We start from the raw sequence: 20,474 nt of genomic DNA, 5'->3' as shown, positions 1-20,474 counted from the left end.
TTCTTTATTCATGACTGTGTTCTTAGGCAAAATTGTGATTGAGCCCACTCCCTTGGCTGAGAAGCAACCCCAAACATGAATGGTCTCAGGATGCTTTACTTTTGGCATGACACAGGACTGATGGTAGCGCTCACCTTGTCTTCTCCGGACAAGCTTTTTTCCGGTTGCCCCAAACAATCGGAAAGGGGATTCATCAGAGAAAATTACTTTACCCGTCCTCAGCAGTCCAATCCCTGTACCTTTTGCAAAATATCAGTCTGTCCCTGATGTTTTTCCTGAAGAGAAGTAGCTTCTTTGCTGCCCTTCTTGACACCAGGCCATCCTCCAAAAGTCTTCGCCTCACTGTGCGTCCAGATGCACTCACACCTGCCTGCTGTCATTCCTGAGCAAGCTCTGTACTGGTGGTGCCCCGATCCCGCAGCTGAATCAACTTTAGGAGACGATCCTGGCGCTTGCTGGACTTTCTTGGGCGCCCTGAAGCCTTCTTCACAACATTTGAACCGCTCTTCTTGAAGTTCCTGATGATCCGATAAATGGTTGATTTAGGTGCAATCTTACTGGCAGCAATATCCTTGCCTGTGAAGCCCTTTTTGTGCAAAGCAATGATGATGGCACGTGTTTCCTTGCAGGTAACTATGGTTGACAGAGGAAGAACAATGATTCCAAGCACCACCCTCCTTTTGAAGCTTCCAGTCTGTTATTCAAACTCAATCAGCATGACAGAGTGATCTCCAGCCTTGTCCTCGTCAACACTCACACCTGTGTTAACAAGAGAATCACTGACATGATGTCAGCTGGTCCTTTTGTGGCAGGGCTGAAATGCAGTGGAAATGTTTTTGGGGGATTCAGTTCATTTGCATGGCAAAGAGGGACTGCAATTAATTGCAATTCATCTGATCACTCTTCATAGCATTCTGGAGTATATGCAAATACCATCATACAAACTGAGGCAGCAGACTTTGAGAAAATGTATATTTGTGTCATTCTCAAAACGTTTGGCCACGACTGTAGTAGCCTAAACCTATCGATGTTACATTGAACTGGGTGAATGAAATATGAACGACAGTTATCAAATATGCTGTAATAGAAATAAGTCCATCCTCATCTTAAACGCCATTGACCATTACTGGTTTGTAGCCCAAACTGTTTGGACGCTATTAAAGTTTTCGTGAGAAGACCGATTTTTGGGATGTCTGCTGGTCTGACAAACACCACTGTAGATGTTACCTTACACCGCACATGAGGAATGCCGACATCGGCGGATTGAGACGCAGACCATGCAAAAAACACATCTTTAGTTTAAACAGATGGATTTTGATGGGGATTTCTTTATTATGCCAATTATGCTGCTGCTCCCTAGGGGTGGGATGTGTGCAGTCAAAGCATGATTTACTCTAAACTGTGTCCTAAGCACTAAACTACTAGCCTAGTCAAGCAGACTGACCAGTATTTAGTTTCACTGATATGTGAAGTGAAACAGAATGTGAGATCAGACCGGTTTCACATTGCTACTAAACTACCTCAGGTTATTTGTTTTGTTATAATACAGAGTCAGTAGGAAAGCAGAGATTTTTATTCATGACAGATGTAAACTAGACTTACATTATGCTACACAAATTAAAACATCTTACAGTGCAAATAACATGTTGAGAAAGTGCCTAGAGAGAGTACTGTTGGTACTTTTTTACAAAAGGGACATTCATTTTCATGGTGGCTTTGACCATGTTTAAGGCTGACTACTTTGCAGACGCCTGCCAGATTTCACACATGGATAGGTGTTTAACATTTCAGCTTTCCACATCATATAGCAATCTGATGCATAATTTTGCTGACAATGATGTATCACGCAAAGCATTTGTTGATGCAATGCAATGTCTGCGATATAGTCGGCCTGGAACGTAACCGTTAGCATTAAGAGGCAGTGTCGGGAAGGCAGTCAATACATGAGCCTTACCCTATTATCATTACCAAGTGGGAAGGTGGCATTTACCACATAGGAAAATCCACATGAACGCCCCTCCAACTGGTAATTACTAGTCTATCACCCCTGAGCTACAACTTCTCCCAAATGCTGACCTCTGATGTCACCTGCTAAGGAAATTAACTCGATAACAGCATTTTCAGCAGTTAAATGAAACAAAACCTTATTAAAAGCAATCTATTAAAATGGTTTTTGTAAACTATAATTAGTTGGCAAGCATGATGGCTGTACTTTGAGTTCATGGTTGTCGCAGCTGGTTGGCCATTAGCCAAATCAGTATTTCCCAACAAGTTCTAAGCATGTGAATGCACTTCACAACGTTTAAATGACAGATTCCCACTTGGTTATGAACACAGCATTAGATCAAATAAGTAGGTCTCTGAGGGACGTAGTGAAGAGGGCAGAGACCAGCAGACACACCAACAGCGGGATGGACAGGGCAAGGGAGGGCGGTCCCGCGTTGCGGCCGATGGAAAACCGACAGGTGCCGACGTTCCTGGCTTTGTCCACCGCCTCCAGCTCCACTGTCAGAGTGCAGCACGAAGCGTTGAACGCTGCTGCAACAAACGTCTGCTTTAGGTCCGTGTGGGTGAGGCTGCCTACGCCCTGGAGGTGTGTGAGGCTGGCGATGCCCGTGCCGTTGACGCCGTCGGTCAGGTTGGCAGAGAGCTGCCAGAAGGCGGAGCTGCAGGCTGCTGGGTCAGCTGGGCAGTCGACCGCCGAGACGCTGACCACCTCACACTGGGGAGGGGTGAAATCTGTCACCTGGGGGGGGGGGGGGGGGGGGGGGGGGACAGAGAGAGAGCAAGAGAGCGAGACAGAGAGAGAGAGCGAGAGAGAGAGCGAGAGAGAGAGCGAGAGAGAGAGCGAGAGAGAGAGCGAGAGAGAGAGCGAGAGAGAGAGAGAGAGAGAGAGAGAGAGAGAGGTCATGCATTGTTCAGCATGTTCTTAAAAAAAGATGACCTGTTCACCGGACGTGCTACCTGTCCCAGACCTGCTGTTTTCAACTCTCTAGAGACAGCAGGAGCGGTAGAGATACTTTCAATGATCAGCTATGAAAAGCCAACTGACATTTACTCTTGAGGTGCTGACTTGTTGCACCCTCGACAACTACTGTGATTATTATTATTTGACCATGCTGGTCATTTATGAACATTTGAATATCTTGGCCTTGTTTTGTTATAATCTCCACCCGGCACAGCCAGAAGAGGACTGGCCACCCCTCATAGCCTGGTTCCTCTCTAGGTTTCTTCCTAGGTTTTGGCCTTTCTAGGGAGTTTTTCCTAGCCACCGTGCTTCTACACCTGCATTACCTGCTGTTTGGGGTTTTAGGCTGGGTTTCTGTACAGCACTTTTTAATATCAGCTGATGTAAGAGGGGCTATATAAATACATTTGATTTGTAAATAGGATAATTTTGTTCAGAGTCAGTTTTGATCAAAACAGACATGAGTAATTGAGGTCATCGCTTTTTACCTGCGGGTTGGGTTTTGATTTCAAATCTCTTGCCTACATGGGACCACTGCCAGGCACAGTTGACACTAATCAAATTATCCAGAGTACAGGTGCCATTTGTGCTGCCGCACAATTATTTCACAGCCAATCTATCCATTAGCATGCAGAGCTTTGGAATTGTTCATACAACAATCTATTGTCACAAATGTTAATGTTGAAAGATTTTTTTTTTGTTAAATAAAAGGCTTGTAATTTTCTCCAACTCAAACATCTTCACATTCGTGAGCTACGGTTAGCATCAAACAGCTTTCATCAGAGATATGGATATATGATGATGCTTATGTCTACGCCCTAACAACGGGATTCTTTGTCCACAAAACGGAACCGCGGGCTGTCAAGCACCCGCCTTTTACAGGTTTTGGTGTCTCCATTTATGTTTCGAGGTTGGACTTTAGCACATTAGTGCGTAGGGTGCACCGAATGGTATCACCTCGATAGTCAGTATGTTACCAGTCTCTTTCTTTGATGACAAAATTTGCCCACGAAGGACAATCTGTCTCGCTCATTAATGTCTTAATCGAAATTACGCATTGCCTTTTATCCTCGTCGTCCTTTTATGTTTGAGTGGCATTTTTAGTTCTCTTGCTAGGGAACATAAAGCCACCTATTCCTCTCTTTGGATTGGTGGATACGTCTCGTTATTAGATTTAAAAATATATATATTCCATAGGAGGTGTTGACGTCAACCGTCTATATCCTCTTACATCTAGACGTTCCGCTAGCGGAACACCTGCTCCAATATCCAATGATAGGCGTGGCGCGAATTACAAATTCCTCAAATCCGAAAACGTAAATTTTTCAAACATATGACTATTTTACACCATTTTAAAGACAAGACTCTCCTTTATCTAACCACACTGTCCGATTTCAAAAAGGCTTTACAGCGAAAGCAAAACATTAGATTATGTCAGCAGAGTACCCAGCCAGAAATAATCAGACACCCATTTTTCAAGCTAGCATATAATGTCACAAAAAACAAAACCACAGCTAAATGCAGCACTAACCTTTGATGATCTTCATCAGATGACACGCCTAGGACATTATGTTATACAATACATGCATGTTTTGTTCAATCAAGTTCATATTTATATCAAAAAACAGCTTTTTACATTAGCATGTGACGTTCAGAACTAAAATTCCCACCGAACACTTCCGGGGAATTTACTAAATTACTCACGATAAACGTTCACAAAAAACATAACAATTATTTTAAGAATTATAGATACAGAACTCCTTTATGCAATCGAGGTGTCCGATTTTAAAATAGCTTTTCGGTGAAAGCACATTTTGCAATATTCTGAGTAGATAGCTCGCCATCACAGGGTAGCTATTTTGACACCCACCAAGTTTGACCCTCACCAAACTCAGATTTACTATAAGAAAAATTGGATTATCTTTGCTGTTCTTTGTCAGAATGCACTCCCAGGACTTCTACTTCAATAACAAATGTTGGTTTGGTTCAAAATAATCCATAGTTATATCCAAATAGCGCCGTTTTGTTCGCGCGTTCAAGACACTATCCAAGGGTGACGAAGGGTTACGCGCCCGACGCATTTCGTGACAAAAAAATTCGAAATATTCCATTATCGTACTTCGAAGCATGTCAACCGCTGTTTAAAATCAATTTTTATGCAATTTTTCTCGTAAAAAAGAGATAATATTCCGACCGGGAGTCGTTGTTTTCGTTCAAAGACGAAATAATAAAAACATGGTGTCGCCTCGTGCACGCGCCTCCAGTCTCTGTTCTCTGATCGACCACTATCTAAATGCGCTAGTGTTTTTCAGCCAGGGCCTGCAAAGACATCATTCAGCTTTTTGCCGCCTTCTGAGAGCCTATGGGAGCCGTAGGAATTGTCACTTTACAGCAGAGATCCCCTGTTTTGGATAGAGATGATCAAGAAGGCCAAGAAATGGTCAGAGAGGGCGCTTCCTGTTTGGAATCTTCTCAGGTTTTGGGCCTGCCAAATGAGTTCTGTTTTACTCACAGACACCATTCAAACAGTTTTAGAATCTTTGGAGTGTTTTCTATCCAAAGCTAATAATTATATGCATATTCTAGTTTCTGGGCAGGAGTAATAATCAGATTAAATCGGGTACGTTTTTTATCCGGCCGTGAAAATACTGCCCCCTATCCATAACAGGATATTCAACCGAGAGTGAGATGCTAGCCTCATGAATATGCATAGACCGTCTCGAACTTCAACAAGGACAACTCCAATATAAAGTGTTTTTCTTAAAATTGCTGGGACGTGACATGCATCACACTTATCACTACGCTCCTAACAAGCAAAGTATTACGAAACCATTAGATCACAAGCCTCAAATCAAAATAGCAATTAATGTTGATCTTGACAAAATTTGACTCACTCATTCCCCCCATACAAAAACTCCTCACTTGCTTAATAATTAAGATCTGCTTAACGTGCACTTCACCTCTTTAGTTAACCTTTATTTAACCAGGCAAGTCAGTTAAGAACCAATTCTTATTTACAATGAAGGCCTATCAAAAGGCCTCCTGCGGGGACGGGGGATAAAAAATAAATAAAAAGAGTCACAACTAGAAAGCATGAAACGCATTACGTCACAGATTATCCATTATATTGACCAGATAATCTAGTGGCCGCTCAATGAAAATAAATGTCTTCAAAAAAGTGAAGGGAGGAGGCAAGATCAGGTGGGACCATTCTTGCACACATAGAACAATAAACCAGATATTTCACTGGACGTTTAAATGTGAAGCATCCGCTTGGCGTTTCCACTCACTACCAAATATGGTAGTGAGAGGAAGCCCAGTGGCCGGCAGTGGGGGAAGATGAAACAAGATGGATTTTGGGCGACATTCTGCAAATGTTTTCATCTCCTTGCTTGTTCTGACCACTGACTCTTTGTTCCCATTTGAAACAACGGGCTGTGGTCTATCTTGGTTTAGTTATAGGCATCTTTGATTCTAGTCAATGAGAGGGCAGATACCTGTGAGAACAAACAGGCACAACAGTCACCATACCCAAGGTCAAAATTAGCTAGTAATTCTTCAAAATTCATGAAAAAAAATTGCTTTTTTGTTAATGTAAGGTTAGTAAAAAGGTTAGCAGTGTGCTTAAGGTTAAGATACATTTTTAAAGAAGAGCAATTGTAGAAAAAGGCGGGGTTTATGACTTTGTGGCTGTGGTAACTTGTGACCAGGCACAACTCCGATATAAAGTATTTTTTCTCAAAGTTGCAGGGATGTTACATGTCCTACTTATAACAGTACACTCATAAACTAATCATTGTAAAACTTATATTAGATAAAATAAGCCACATTTAGCAAATAAGACATTCCTTTTTCTGTTAATCAAATTCAACACTCATTGTCCTCCATACAAAAACTCCTCGTTTGGTGAGCGAACAAAACAAAAAAACGGCACCTGCTGGAGAAAACAGATTTTGGTCCCAGTTATCCCTCCCTCCATCTCTTCCTCTTTGATTACGCTCAGCGCATGGGATTCTTGACCATTCACGTCACGCTAAGCAATTCGTCACCCAAAGTACTGTGGCCTGTTTGGGACTGTGACTCGAGGGACAAACAACAATTACTGTCAGGATACGATATAGCGAACATAACACACCCACATTGAACCACACCCCCAGGTGGCTCCTTAATTGGGGAGGACGGCTCATAGTAATGGCTGGAATGGTATCAAACACGTGGTTTCTATGGTTTTCATGTGTAGTGTATGATAACATTCCATTCACTCAATTTCAGCCACTGTTATGAGCCGTCCTCCCCTCACCAGCCTCCTGTGATGCCAGGTTACCTTGGTGGTGTATAGACAGGTGCCGACATTCATGGCTTTGTCCACCGCCACCAGCTCCACTGTCAGAGAGCAGCACGAAGCGTTGAATGCTGCTGCAACAACCATCTGCTTTAGGTCCGTGTGGGTGAGGTTGCCCACTCCCTGGCGGTTTGTGAGGCTGGCGATCCCCGTGCCATTGACGCCGTCGGTCAGGTTGGCAGAGAGCTGCCAGAAGGCGGAGCTGCAGGCTGCTGGGTCAGCTGGGCAGTCGACCGCCGAGACGCTGACCACCTCACACTGGGGAGGGGTGAAATCTGTCACCTGGGGGGGGGGGGGGACAGAGAGAGAGAGAGCGAGAGAGCGAGAGAGAGAGAGAGAGAGAGGTCATGCATTGTTCAGCATGTTCTTAAAAAAAGATAGATTTAGAGTTAGATAAACTTGGATTTTTTGTCAGGAACATATACAGGATGCTACCCTCTACAACATAACCTTCCCTCCAAATCAAAACTCAAAACCTACAACCTGATTTTGGACGGAATTACGGAATCACCTGGAAGGCTTACAACTACCAAAGATTATTATTCCAAAGCCATACATCAAATGCTCTGGAAAACAACAGAAACCTGAAACACCATCCAACCTGGAACTGAGTGAGTAATGTTTAGTCTGAAGCTATATTTTATTTCCAAAAGCCAAGAAGAAAAATACATGACATTACTTTATAAGGACTGAATGCTAAATTAAGTGAGAGGTGTCAAAGCCCTTTAGCCAAACAATGACAGGAGAGTGGAACAGTCTACTCCAACCAAATGGAGAGGCCTTAGAAGCTTCCTCCCGCTGTTCAGAGGTCATTAAAATACAGTACTCTGTGTATTTAAAGAATGATAAGGCAAGAAAAGATCCCAAAATGAAGCTCCTTGTGGAAAATCAATAGACACTTTTTGCTGACTATTTTAAAAATGGGAACATCAGCAACCTCACCTTCCACACAAACCATCCCCTGGCATGGCACAGTGCTATACTAACACACTACCCCTCTGTTAAGAGGGGGGGGGTGTTAATGAGGGGTGGAAAATCAAGATACTAGACAACGAGGATTCTGAGTCAGCTAATATAAATCGGTACAGGGCAACCCCAATCAGTTTCAGCTGGACTTTCACCTAATCAAAGAATTCGCCCAGCAGGAGAAGCTCTCCCTTGAGAAAGATACCCCCACAGACGCGGATCAGACCAGACCTCTTCATTATATAACCCCACAGACGAGCAACCCCAAGTGGAAGATCAACCGCCCAGCACAGAGTACTACCCCCTCACTGACATGAAGGATACATTTACCCAGCTGGAGGTAAGGTAGGTGGAGCTGGAATAGCAGGTGATTACACTCCAGTCAGCACAGACTCAGACAACAGTCCAGCACTACAGCACCCCCTTAACCAGACCCGGAGAGCTGGAGGTGGAGAGAAACGTATCTGCACTCTGGACAACTTCAACAATATAAAAAGCAAGAGCAGGAGAAGAACAGAGCACTAGAGGAGAGGACCAGACTGCTGGAGGAGAGGCTGAGGAGGATGGCGGGTGACAGAGAACAACCCACTAGAGAGATGGCCACCACCACAGAGAAGTCAGCAGAACATCCCAACTCAGCTCCCGACAAAAGTCTCGACACCACAGTAGAACAGTCCACACCAGACCCTGACCATAGCGTCGACATCACAGCAGAACAGACAAATGAAAAACCCAAAGCCCAGGGGATCTCACCCCCTCTGAGCCCCCCCACCTGTCAGCCATCCTGATAGCCCTCCTGACAACCCCTCCACACCCACACCCACTGAGGACATACACAAGACAGATTGTACTCCTTATGGACTCAAATGGGAAATATATAGAAGAAAATAAACTCTAAACTCTGGTGTCCAAACACCCAGTGCGCCCTAGACCTTCTGTCTGAGGACCAACTAGGTTCACCTAGCCACATAATAATACACACAGGCACAATTGACCTGAGAACACAGCAGGAAAGGGTGGCCACAGCACTGAAGGGAGTGATTGAAAAATCTTCTTCTACTTTCCCCAATGCACAAGTGGTACCACGAAAATCCACCCTGCTACCATACAGTGGGTAAACACAAGTATTTCCCATGACTGTGCCTCAAAACCAAATGTTTACCTGGTCCACCACTCCACCCTGGACTTGAACAGCTTTTATGACCAGGTCCACCTATACAAGGCAGCAGTGCCCACATCCAGACCACAACACCACCAGCCACATACACATACACACCCCCACCCCAACCCCAACTAATCAACACCACCCCAAGTCAACCATGCCCACACCCCATTTAGGCCCCCTCAGATCAGACCTATGCCCCTCCTGCCCACCCCATGCACCCCACCCCTGGTACAACAGACCACGTATTCACCCTGCACACCCTAATTGACAAACAAACAAATCAAAACAAAGGCAAGGTCTTCTCATGCTTTGTTGATTTAAAAAAAAGCCTTTGACTCAATTTGGCATGAGGGTCTGCTATACAAATTGATGGAAAGTGGTGTTGGGGGGAAAAAGATACGACATTATAAAATCCATGTACACAAACAACAAGTGTGCGGTTAAAATAGGCAAAAAACATACACATTTCTTCCCACAGGGCCGTGGGGTGAGACAGGGATGCAGCTTAAGCCCCACTCTCTTCAACATACACATCAATGAATTGGCGAGGGCACTAGAAAAGTCTGCAGCACCCGGCCTCATCCTACTAGAATCTGAAGTGAAATGTTTATTGTTTGCTGACGATCTGGTGCTTCCGTCACCAACCAAGGAGGGCCTACAGCAGCACCTAGATCTTCTGCACAGATTCTGCCAGACCTGGGCTCTGACAGTAAATCTCAGTAAGACCAAAACAATGTTGTTCCAAAAAAGGTCCAGTCACCAGGACCACAATAATTCCATCTAGACACCATTGCCCTAGAGCACACAAAAAACTATACATACCTTGGTCTAAACATCAGCGCCACAGGTAACTTCCACAAAGCTGTGAACGATCTCAAAAGGAACATAAAATTCGACATACCAATTAGGATCTGGCAAAACAATATTTGAATCAGTTATAGAACAAATTGCCCTTTATGGTTGTGAGGTCTGGGTCCGCTCACCAACCAAGAATTGACAAAATGGGACAAACACCAAATTGTACAACGGTGTACAACGTAGAACACCAAATAATGCATGCAGAGCAGAATTAGGCCGATACCCGCTAAATATCAAAATCCAGAAAAAATCTGTTCAATTCTACAACCACCTAAAAGGAAGCGATTCCCAAACCTTCCATAACAAAGCCATCACCTACAGAAAGATGAACCTGGAGAAGAGCCCCTAAGCAAGCTGGTCCTGGGGCTCTGTTCACAAACACAAACACACTCCACAGGGCCCCAGGACAGCAACACAATTAGACCCAACCAAATCATGAGAAAACAAAAATATAATTACTTGACACATTGGAAAACATTAACAAAAAAACTAGAATGCTATTTGGCCCTAAACAGAGAGTACAAGGTGGCAGAATACCTGGCCACTGTGACTGACCCAAACTTAAGGAAAGCTTTGACTATGTACAGACTCAGTGAGCATAGCCTTGCTATTGAGAAAGGCCGCCATAGGCAGACTTGGCTCTCAAGAGAAGACAGGCTATGTGCACACTGCCCACAAAATGAGGTGGAAACTGAGCTGCACTTCCTAACCTCATGCCCAATGTATGACCATATTAGAGACACATATTTCCCTCAGATTACACAGATCCACAAAGAATTCGAAGACAAGCCCAATTTTGATAAACTCCCATATCTACTGGGTGAAATACCACAGTGTGCCATCACAGCAACAAGATTGTGACCTGTTGCCATAAGAAAAGGTCAACCAGTGAAGAACAAACACCATTGTAAATACAACCCATATGTAACGGCTGTCGTCTGAAGAAGTGGACCAAGGTGCAGCGGAGTTAGTGTTCATTATTAGAATTTAATGTAAACAACATGAACACTATACAAAACAAGAAAAGAGTAAACCGACAGCAAACAGTCCTGTCTGGTACAAAACACTGACAGAAACAATTACCCACAAACCCAAAGGAAAAACATGCTCCTTATGTGTGACTCCCAATCAGCAGCAACGAGCTTCAGCTGTGCCTGATTGGGAGCCACACACACGGCCCAAAACAAAGAAATACAAAAACATAGAAAAAGGAACATAGAACGCCCACCCAATGTAACACCCTGGCCTAACCAAAATAAAGAACAAAAACCCCTCTCTATGGCCAGGGCGTTACACCATATTTATGCTTATTTATTTTCCCTTTTGTACTTTAACCATTTGTACATCGTTACAACACTTTATATTTACATAATATGACATTTGTAATGTCTTTATTCTTTTGGAACCTCTATGAGTGTAATGTTTACTGTTCATTTTTATTGTTTATTTCACTTTTGTATATTGTCTACTTCACATTCTTTGGCAATGTTAACATATGTTTCCCATGCCAATAAAGCCCCTTGAATTGAATTGAGAGAGAGGAGAGAGAAAGAAGAGAGAGAAAGAGGAGAGACCGTGATCATGATGATGAGGAAAGGAGGCTATTTGGAAGTGGAGACAGGCCATATAGTGGAGACGGCCCATAGAGTGGGCCGTCTCCACTATATGGATTTTATTTTATATTTTTATATTTTTTAGGCTGCTGGTTTTGAGATGATTTTTTTCTAAGGGTACACTCTAAGCTGTACCCTTAGAGTGGAGATGGCCCATAGAGTGGAGACCGCCCATAGAGTGGAGACGGCCCATAGAGTGGAGACGGCCCATACAGTGGAGACGGCCCATACAGTGGAGACGGCCCATAGAGGGGAGACGGCCCATAGAGGGGAGACGGCCCATATAGGCCTCTCAGCTCTCTAGTGTATCTTTATCTATACCTCTACTGTTTTACATTTCTACACCCATTGTGATGTCTCATTAGAATGCACACACAGGGTTCTATACAACAAAAATATTAACTCAACATGTAAAGTGTTAGTCCCATATTTCATGAGCTGAAATAAAAGATCACAGAAAAACAAAAAGCGTATTTCTATCAAATGTTGTGAACAAATTTGTTTACATCCCTGTTAGTGAGCATTTCTCTCTCTTTTGCCAAGATAATCCATCCACCTGACAGGTGTGGCATATAAAGAAGCTGATTAAACAGCATGGTCATTACACAGGTGCACCATGTACTGGGGACAGTAAAAGGCTACTGGGGAGGTCATTCGAAAACATAATGTTACATTTCACTGGTATGCGGATGAAACACAGCTGTACATTTCAATGAAACATGGTGAAGCCCCAAAATTGCCCTCGCTAGAAGCCTGTGTCTCAGACATAAGGAAGTGGATGGCTGCAAACTTTCTACTCTTAAACTTGGACAAAACAGAGATGCTTGTTCTAGGTCCCAAGAAACAAAGAGATCTTCTGTTGAATCTGACAATTAATCAGGATGGTTGTACAGTCCTCTCAAATAAAACTGTGAAGGACCTCGGCGTTACTCTGGACCCTGATCTCTCTTTTGAAGAACATATCAAGATACGGCTGCTAGAATCCTGACTAGAACCAAAAAAATTGATCATATTACTCCAGTGCTAGCCTCCCTACACTGGCTTCCTGTTAAGGCAAGGGCTGATTTCAAGGTTTTACTGCTAAGCTACAAAGCATTACATGGGCTTGCTCCTACTTATCTTTCCGATTTGCCGTACATACCTACACGTACGCTACGGTCACAAGACGTGGGCCTCCTAATTGTTCCTAGAATTTCTAAGCAAACAGCTGGAGGCAGGGCTTTCTCCTATAGAGCTCCATTTTGATGGAATAGTCTGCCTACCCATGTGAGAGACGTAGACTCAGTCTCAACCTTTAAGTCTTTACTGAAGACTCATCTCTCCAGTAGGTCCTACAATTAAGTGTAGTCTGGCCCAGGGGTGTGAAGGTGAACGGAAAGGCTGGAGCAACGAACTGCCCTTGCTGTCTCTGCCTGGCCGGTTTCCCCTCTTTCCACTGGGATTCTTTGCCTCTACCCCTATTACGGGGGCTGAGTCACTGGCTTACTGGTGTTTTTCCATGCCGTCCCTGGGAGGGGTGCGTCACTTGAGTGGGTTGAGTCACTGACGTGGTCTTCCTGTCTGGGTTGGCGCCCCCCCCCCCCCCCCCCTTGGGCTGTGCCGTGGCGGAGATCTTTGTGGGCTATACTCGACCTTGTCCCGGGATGGTATGTTGGTGGTTGGAGATATCCCTCCAGTGGTGTGGGGGCTGTGCTTTGGCAAAGTGGGGTTATATCCTGCCTGTTTGGCCCTGTCCGGGGGTTTCATCGGATGGGGCCACAGTGTCTCCTGACCCCTCCTGTCTCAGCCTCCAGTATTTATGCTGCAGTAGTTTATGTGTCGGGGGGCTAGGGTCAGTCTGTCACATCTGGAGTATTTCTCATTCCTTTTCTGGTGTCTTGTGTGAATTTAAATATGCTCTCTCTAATTCTCTCTTTCTTTCTCTCTCACCGAGGACCTGAGCCCTAGGACCATGCCTCAGGCTACCTGGCTTGATGACTCCTTGCTGTCCCCAGTTCACCTGGCCGTGCTGCTGCTCCAGTTCCAGCTGTTCTGCCTGCAGCTAGGGAACCCTGACCTGTTCTCCAGACGTGCTACCTGTCCCAGACCTGTTGTCCCAGACCTGCTGGAACCCTGACCTATTCACCGGACGTGCTACCTGTCCCAGACCTGCTGTTTTCAACTCTCTAGAGACATCAGGAGCGGTAGAGATACTCTCAAATATCGGCTATGAAAAAGCCAACTGACACTTACTCTTGTGTTACTGACTTGTTGCACCCTCGACAACTACTATGATTATTATTATTTGACAATGCTGGTCATTTATGAACATTTGAACATCTAGGCCATGTGCTGTTATAATCTCCACCCGGCACAGCCAGAAGAGGACTGGCCACCCCTCATAGCCTGGTTCCTCTCTAGGTTTCTTCCTAGGTTTTGGCCTTTCTAGGGAGTTTTTCCTAGCCACCGTGCTTCTACACCTGCATTGCTTGCTGTTTGGGTTTTTAGGCTGGGTTTCTGTACAGCACATTGAGATATCAGCTGATGTAAGAAGGGCTATATAAATAAATTTGATTTGATTTGATTTACTCTAAAATGTGCGGTTTTGTCATACAACACAATGCCAAAGACATCTCAAGTCTTGAAGGAGCGTGCAATTGGCATGCTGACTGCAGGAATGTCCATCAGAGCTGTTGCTAGAGAATTTAAAGTTAATTTATCTACCATAAGCCGTACCATAATGTTGTTTTAGAGAATTTGGCAGTATGTCCAACTGGCCTCACAACCACAGACCATGTGTATGGTGTCGTGTGTGTGAGCTAATTTCTGATGTCAAAGTTGTGAACAGAGTGCCCCATGGTGGCAGTGGGGTTATGGTATGGGCAGGCATAAGCTATGAACAAACGAACACAATTGCATTTTATCAATGGCAATTTGAATGCACAGAGATACCGTGACAAGATCCCGAGGCCCATTGTTGTGCCATTCATGTTTCAGCATGATAATGCACGGCCCCATGTCACAAGGATCTGTACACAATTTCTGGAAGCTGAAAATGACGCAGTTCTTCCCGTGGCCTGCATACTCACCAGACATGTCACCCATTGAGCATGTTTGGGATGATCTGGATCGACGTATACGATAGCGTGTTCCAGTTCCCGCCAATATCCAGTAACTTCGGACAGCCATTGAAGATGAGTGGGACAACATTCTACAGGCCACAATCAACAGCCTGATCAACTCTATGCGAAGAAAATGTGTCGCTCTGCTTGAGGTAAATGGTCACACCAGATACTGACCAGTTTTCTGATCCACACCCCTAAGTTATCTGTGACCAACAGATGCATATCTGTATTCCCAGTTATGTGAAATCCATAGATTAGGGCCTAATGAATTTATTTAAATTGACTGATTTCCTTATATGAACTGTAACTCTTTAAAATTGTTGCGTTTGTTTTTGTTCAGGATAATGTACACTGCTCCAAAAAATAAAGGGAGCACTTAAACAACACAATGTAACTCCAAGTCAATCACACTTCTGTGAAATAAAACTGTCCACTTAGGAAGCAACACTGATTGACAATAAATTTCACATGCTGTTGTGCAAATGGAATAGACAACAGGTGGAAATTATAGGCAATAAGCAAGACACCCCCAATAAAGGAGTGGTTCTGCAGGTGGAGACCACAGACCACTTCTCAGTTCCTATGCTTCCTGGCTGATGTTTTGGTCACTTTTGAATGCTGGCGGTGCTTTCACTCTAGTGGTAGCATGAGACGGAGTCTACAACCCACACAAGTGGCTCAGGTAGTGCAGCTCATCCAGGATGGCACATCAATGCGAGCTGTGGCAAGAAGGTTTGCTGTGTCTGTCAGCGTAGTGTCCAGAGCATGGAGGCACTACCAGGAGACAGGCCAGTACATCAGGAGACGTAGAGGAGGCCGTAATAGGGCAACAACCCAGCAGCAGGACCGCTACCTTCGCCTTTGTGCAAGGAGGAGCAGGAGGAGCACTGCCAGAGCCCTGCAACATGACCTCCAGCAGGCCACAAATGTGCATGTGTCTGCTCAAACGGTCGGAAAAAGACTCCATGAGGGTGGTATGAGGGCCCGACGTCCACAGGTGGGGGTTGTGCTTACAGCCCAACACTGTGCTGGACGTTTGGCATTTGCCAGAGAACACCAAGATTGGCAAATTCGCCACTTGCGCCCTGTGCTCTTCACAGATGAAAGCAGGTTCACACTGAGCACGTGACAGACGTGACAGAGTCTGGAGACACCGTGGAGAACGTTCTGCTGCCTGCAACATCCTCCAGCATGACCGGTTTAGCGGTGGGTCAGTCATGGTGTGGGTGGCAGTTCTTTGGGGGGCCGCACAGCCCTCCATGTGCTCGCCAGAGGTAGCCTGACTGCCATTAGGTACCGAGATGAGATCCTCAGACCCCTTGTGAGACCATATGCTGGTGCGGTTGGCCCTGGGTTCCTCCTAATGCAAGACAATGCTAGACCTCATGTGGCTGGAGTGTGTCAGCAGTTCCTGCAAGAGGAAGGCATTGATGCTATGGACTGGCCCGCCCGTTCCCCAGACCTGAATCCAATTGAGCACATCTCGGACATCATGTCTCGCTCCATCCACCAACACCACGTTGCACCACAGACTGTCCAGGAGTTGGCGGATGCTTTAGTCCAGGTCTGGGAGGAGATCCCTCAGGAGACCATCCGCCACCTCATCAGGAGCATGCCCAGGCGTTGTAGGGAGGTCATACAGGCACGTGGAGGCCACACACACTACTGAGCCTCATTTTGACTTGTTTTAAGGACATTACATCAAAGTTGGATCAGCCTGTAGTGTGGTTTTCCACTTTAATTTTGAGTTTGACTCCAAATTTATGTCATGGGTTGATAAATTGGATTTCCATTGATTCTTTTTGTGTGATTTTGTTGTCAGCACATTCAACTATGTAAAGAAAAAAGTATTTAATAAGATTATTTCTTTCATTCAGATCTATGATGTGTTGTTTAAGTGTTCCCTTTATTTTTTTGAGCAGTGTATTTATATCTATCTGTACATATATCTGAGGTTACCTTGGTGACAACAGAGAGGCGCAGGACGGCGTAGTTGGAGTCGGACGCTCCGGGGGCCACAGCCTCGATGGTCAGGGTGACGTCTGTTCCAGAGGGTGTGTTGGCAGGCACCGTGATGGTCATTTCCCCTGTGGAGTTTCCTCCGGTGGTCACAGCGATGCTGTTAAGTTAGCATCAGCAATGGGTTAGCATTAAGTGTCAATACAAATGATGCCAAGAGAGGACAAAAATTTGTAATGTTGAGTCATTTTGCTAGGGGAGAAGAAGCAAATTTTAACCAGATAACCTGGTCCCAGATCTGTTTGTGCTTAAATTGCCAACACCTATGGTCAATGTGCCACGTGACAATGACCATAGGAGTTGGAAAGACAGAACAAACAGATCTGGGACTAGTCTTAGGATATTCCAGACCTGATCCCTACCTGCCGGGGACGTTCATTTTGAATTCTCTGTCATTTCTGGCACTAATTTTGTAGCTGCCTCCAGTGGCGTCAGTCATGACAGTGAAGGGAAGGGTGAAGGGTTTACCAGGCTCCATGCTTCTGTCCACCACGGCCTGAAAAGACAAGAACAAGAAACAGGAATTGTTGAAGAGTTGTTGTGAGGTCCACTTTTTTTATGTGCAGTTTGTTTGTTGGCCCATTTACAGAGACACATTTCTGTGCTTAGAAAGTCCATGTTGTAATTTGTAAGTAGGGCCCAAAGTACTACATGTTTAGGGAGTAATAGTCAGTCACTTTTTCCTTTCTGATATTGTCTATAGATGTCTATGACCATGGTTTTTGTCTAACACTATCCCAACGTGCAATATAGGCTCCTTCATAATTTACAAATGAAAGCATTTTTCAATGTAAACAGGAAGTGTGTCATCATCACTTACCTTGATGGTAACCTTGGAGACGGACATCTGAGTGGTGGACTGTCTCTGGAACACGGTGGAGGAGACCACGTCTGTCCCATTCAACAGCACCACAAACTCCCCCGCAGGGACCTTAGTTACCGTAACCAGGAAGTCCCCATTGCCCATGTCTTCCAGGGCCCCGCCTACAACCTCTGACCCTGACACTGTCACCAAGGCAACGTTGGCCACCTTGACAGAGGCTGGGCCCTTTCTGCCCAACACTGATACCAACAGCATGGCAGGCATACCTGGGAGAAGGAGAGAAGAGAGGAGGAACGGAGGGAAAGAGAGGGAGAGAGAGAGAGAGGAGGACGAGTGCAGGGTTAGGGAGAGAAAAAGATGGAGAGAGAGAGGAGGAAAATTATCTTGAAGGCTGTGGCTATGTAACTGTTCTAGGTTCACATCAATTATTACAAATTACAATCAATGGCTTTTTATGACTTTGATGAAGTAGGCTTTATAAATGAACATAATGCATTGTTTCTACCTACACAACATCAAGGAGGACCAGCCTACTTTCTGATAGAGAATGCGGCGATGAGTGCAAAACCTCTCCCAGTGAGAAAAACGACGTGCGCAATGATCATCTGCCTCTAACGGTTTTAATGAAGTGGCAGCTGTATTCATGTAGATGATGTCGCCATGATGTCGCCTTAGTAAAATTGTGATTGACAGATTACCTGCTTGATATGATAATGATTTTAAGATGATGTTGTAGTGTTTACCTGCTTTTGGACGGCCAGAGATGAGGGCGTATCCTGGGTGAGGTCCCTCGAAGGTCTCCACAAAGTCATAAATGAAGGCAATGGTACTCTGACCTGGACACACACACACACACACACATACACATACACACACACACACACACACACACACACACACACACACACACACACACACACACACACACACACACACACACACACACAGTCAGTCAGGGCTGTATTCTCTCCCTTCTCTTATGGCTCTGTCAGATCTGGGTTCAAATACTTTTTGACATATTTTTACATGATTTAAAAGAGTTAAGGTTAGGGTTAGGTAATGAGTTAGCTAAAAGGGTTAAGGTAAGGGGAAGTGTTAACTAACATGCTAAGTTGTTGCAAAGTTGCTAATTAGCTAAAATTGTTCCTGATGAGTTATGAACAAGCAACCGTAGGGATGCTAGATGATTGCGTTATAAACCCACCCATCCACCACGACCAAACATCCATCCTCCTTTTGTTTTTACATTAAGAAACCTTCTGTCTTATGTAACTATACCAAGCATAGCATACAGTTGAAGTCAGAAGTTTACATACACTTAGGTTGTAGTCAATAAATCTCGTTTTTCAACCACTCCACAAATTTCTTGTTAACAAACTATGGATTTGGCAAGTTGGTTAGGACATCTACTTTGTGCATGACACAAGTCATTTTTCCCACAATTGTTTACAGACAGATTTTTTCACGTAAAATTCACTGTATCACAATTCCAGTGGGTCAGAAGTTTACATACACTAAGTTGACTGTGCCTTTAAACAGCTTGGAAAATTCCAGAAAAAGATGTCATGGCTTTAGATGCTTCTGATAGGCTAATTGCCATCATTTGAGTCAATTGGAGGTGTACCTGTGGATGTATTTCAGAGCCTACCTTCAAACGCAGCACCTCTTTGCTTGATATCATGGGAAAATCAAAAGAAATCAGCCAAGACCACAAGTCTGGTTCATCCTTGGAAGCAATTTCCAAACGCCTGAAGGTACCATGTTCATCTGTACAAACAATAGTACGAAAATCGTACTTTTTGGAGAAATGTCCTCTGGTCTGATGAAACAAATATAGAACTGTTTGGCCATAACTACCATCGTTATGTTTGGAGGAAAAAAGGTGAGGCTTGCAAGCCAAAGAACACCATCCCAACCGTGAAGTACGGGAGTGGCAGCATCATGTTGTGGGGGTGCTTTGCTGCTGGAGATACTGGTGCACTTCACAAAATAGATGGCATCGTGAGGAAGGAAAATTATTTGGCTGTATTGAAGCAATATCTCAAGACATTAGGCACGAAGTTAAAGCTTGGTCGCAAATGGGTCTTCCAAATGGACAATCACCCCAAGCATACTTCCAAAGTTGCCAAAATGGCTTAAGGACAACAAAGTCAAGTTATTGGAGTGGCCATCACAAAGCCCTGACCTCAATCCTATAGAACATTTGTGGGCACACCTGAAAAAGTGTGTGCGAGCAAGGAGGCCTGCAATCCTGACTCAGTTACACCAGCTCTGTCAGGAGGAATGGGCCAAAATTCACCCAACTTATTTTGGAAAGCTTGTGGAAGGCTACCCGAAACATTTGACCCAAGTTAAACAATTTAAAGGCAATGCTACCAAATACTAATTGAGTGTATGTAAACTTCTGACCCACTGGGAATGTGATGAAAGAAATAAAAGCTGAAATAAATCATTCTCTCTACTATTATTCTGACATTTCACATTCTTAAAATAAAGTGGTGATCCTAACTGGCCAAAGACAGGGAATTTTTACTAGGATTAAATGTCAGGAATTATGAAAAACAGAGTTTAAATGTATTTGGCTGATGTGTAACTAAACTTCCGACTTCAACTGTA

The 20,474-nt window shown here is 44.4% G+C and overlaps 1 protein-coding gene across 1 annotated transcript in view; it reads right to left on the bottom strand.

Annotated features, from left to right (window-relative positions):
- Positions 1-1,551: 1,551 nt before the first annotated feature.
- LOC115190210 (von Willebrand factor A domain-containing protein 7) overlaps positions 1,552-20,474 on the bottom strand; it is a 31,246-nt gene continuing 12,323 nt past the window's right edge. Inside the window, exons 14-19 of the mRNA XM_029748711.1 lie at positions 18,602-18,694; positions 17,856-18,124; positions 17,398-17,531; positions 16,976-17,135; positions 7,293-7,592; positions 1,552-2,746 (exon numbers count right to left, since the gene is read on the bottom strand). Coding sequence (XP_029604571.1) covers positions 2,345-2,746; positions 7,293-7,592; positions 16,976-17,135; positions 17,398-17,531; positions 17,856-18,124; positions 18,602-18,694 — 1,358 coding nt within the window. The 3' untranslated portion in view covers positions 1,552-2,344. The remainder of the gene's footprint in view (positions 2,747-7,292; positions 7,593-16,975; positions 17,136-17,397; positions 17,532-17,855; positions 18,125-18,601; positions 18,695-20,474) is intronic.

This window comes from Salmo trutta, chromosome 4 (assembly GCF_901001165.1).
Source record: "Salmo trutta chromosome 4, fSalTru1.1, whole genome shotgun sequence".
NCBI lineage: Eukaryota > Metazoa > Chordata > Actinopteri > Salmoniformes > Salmonidae > Salmo > Salmo trutta.
This window is presented reverse-complemented; position numbering and strand designations above follow the sequence as displayed.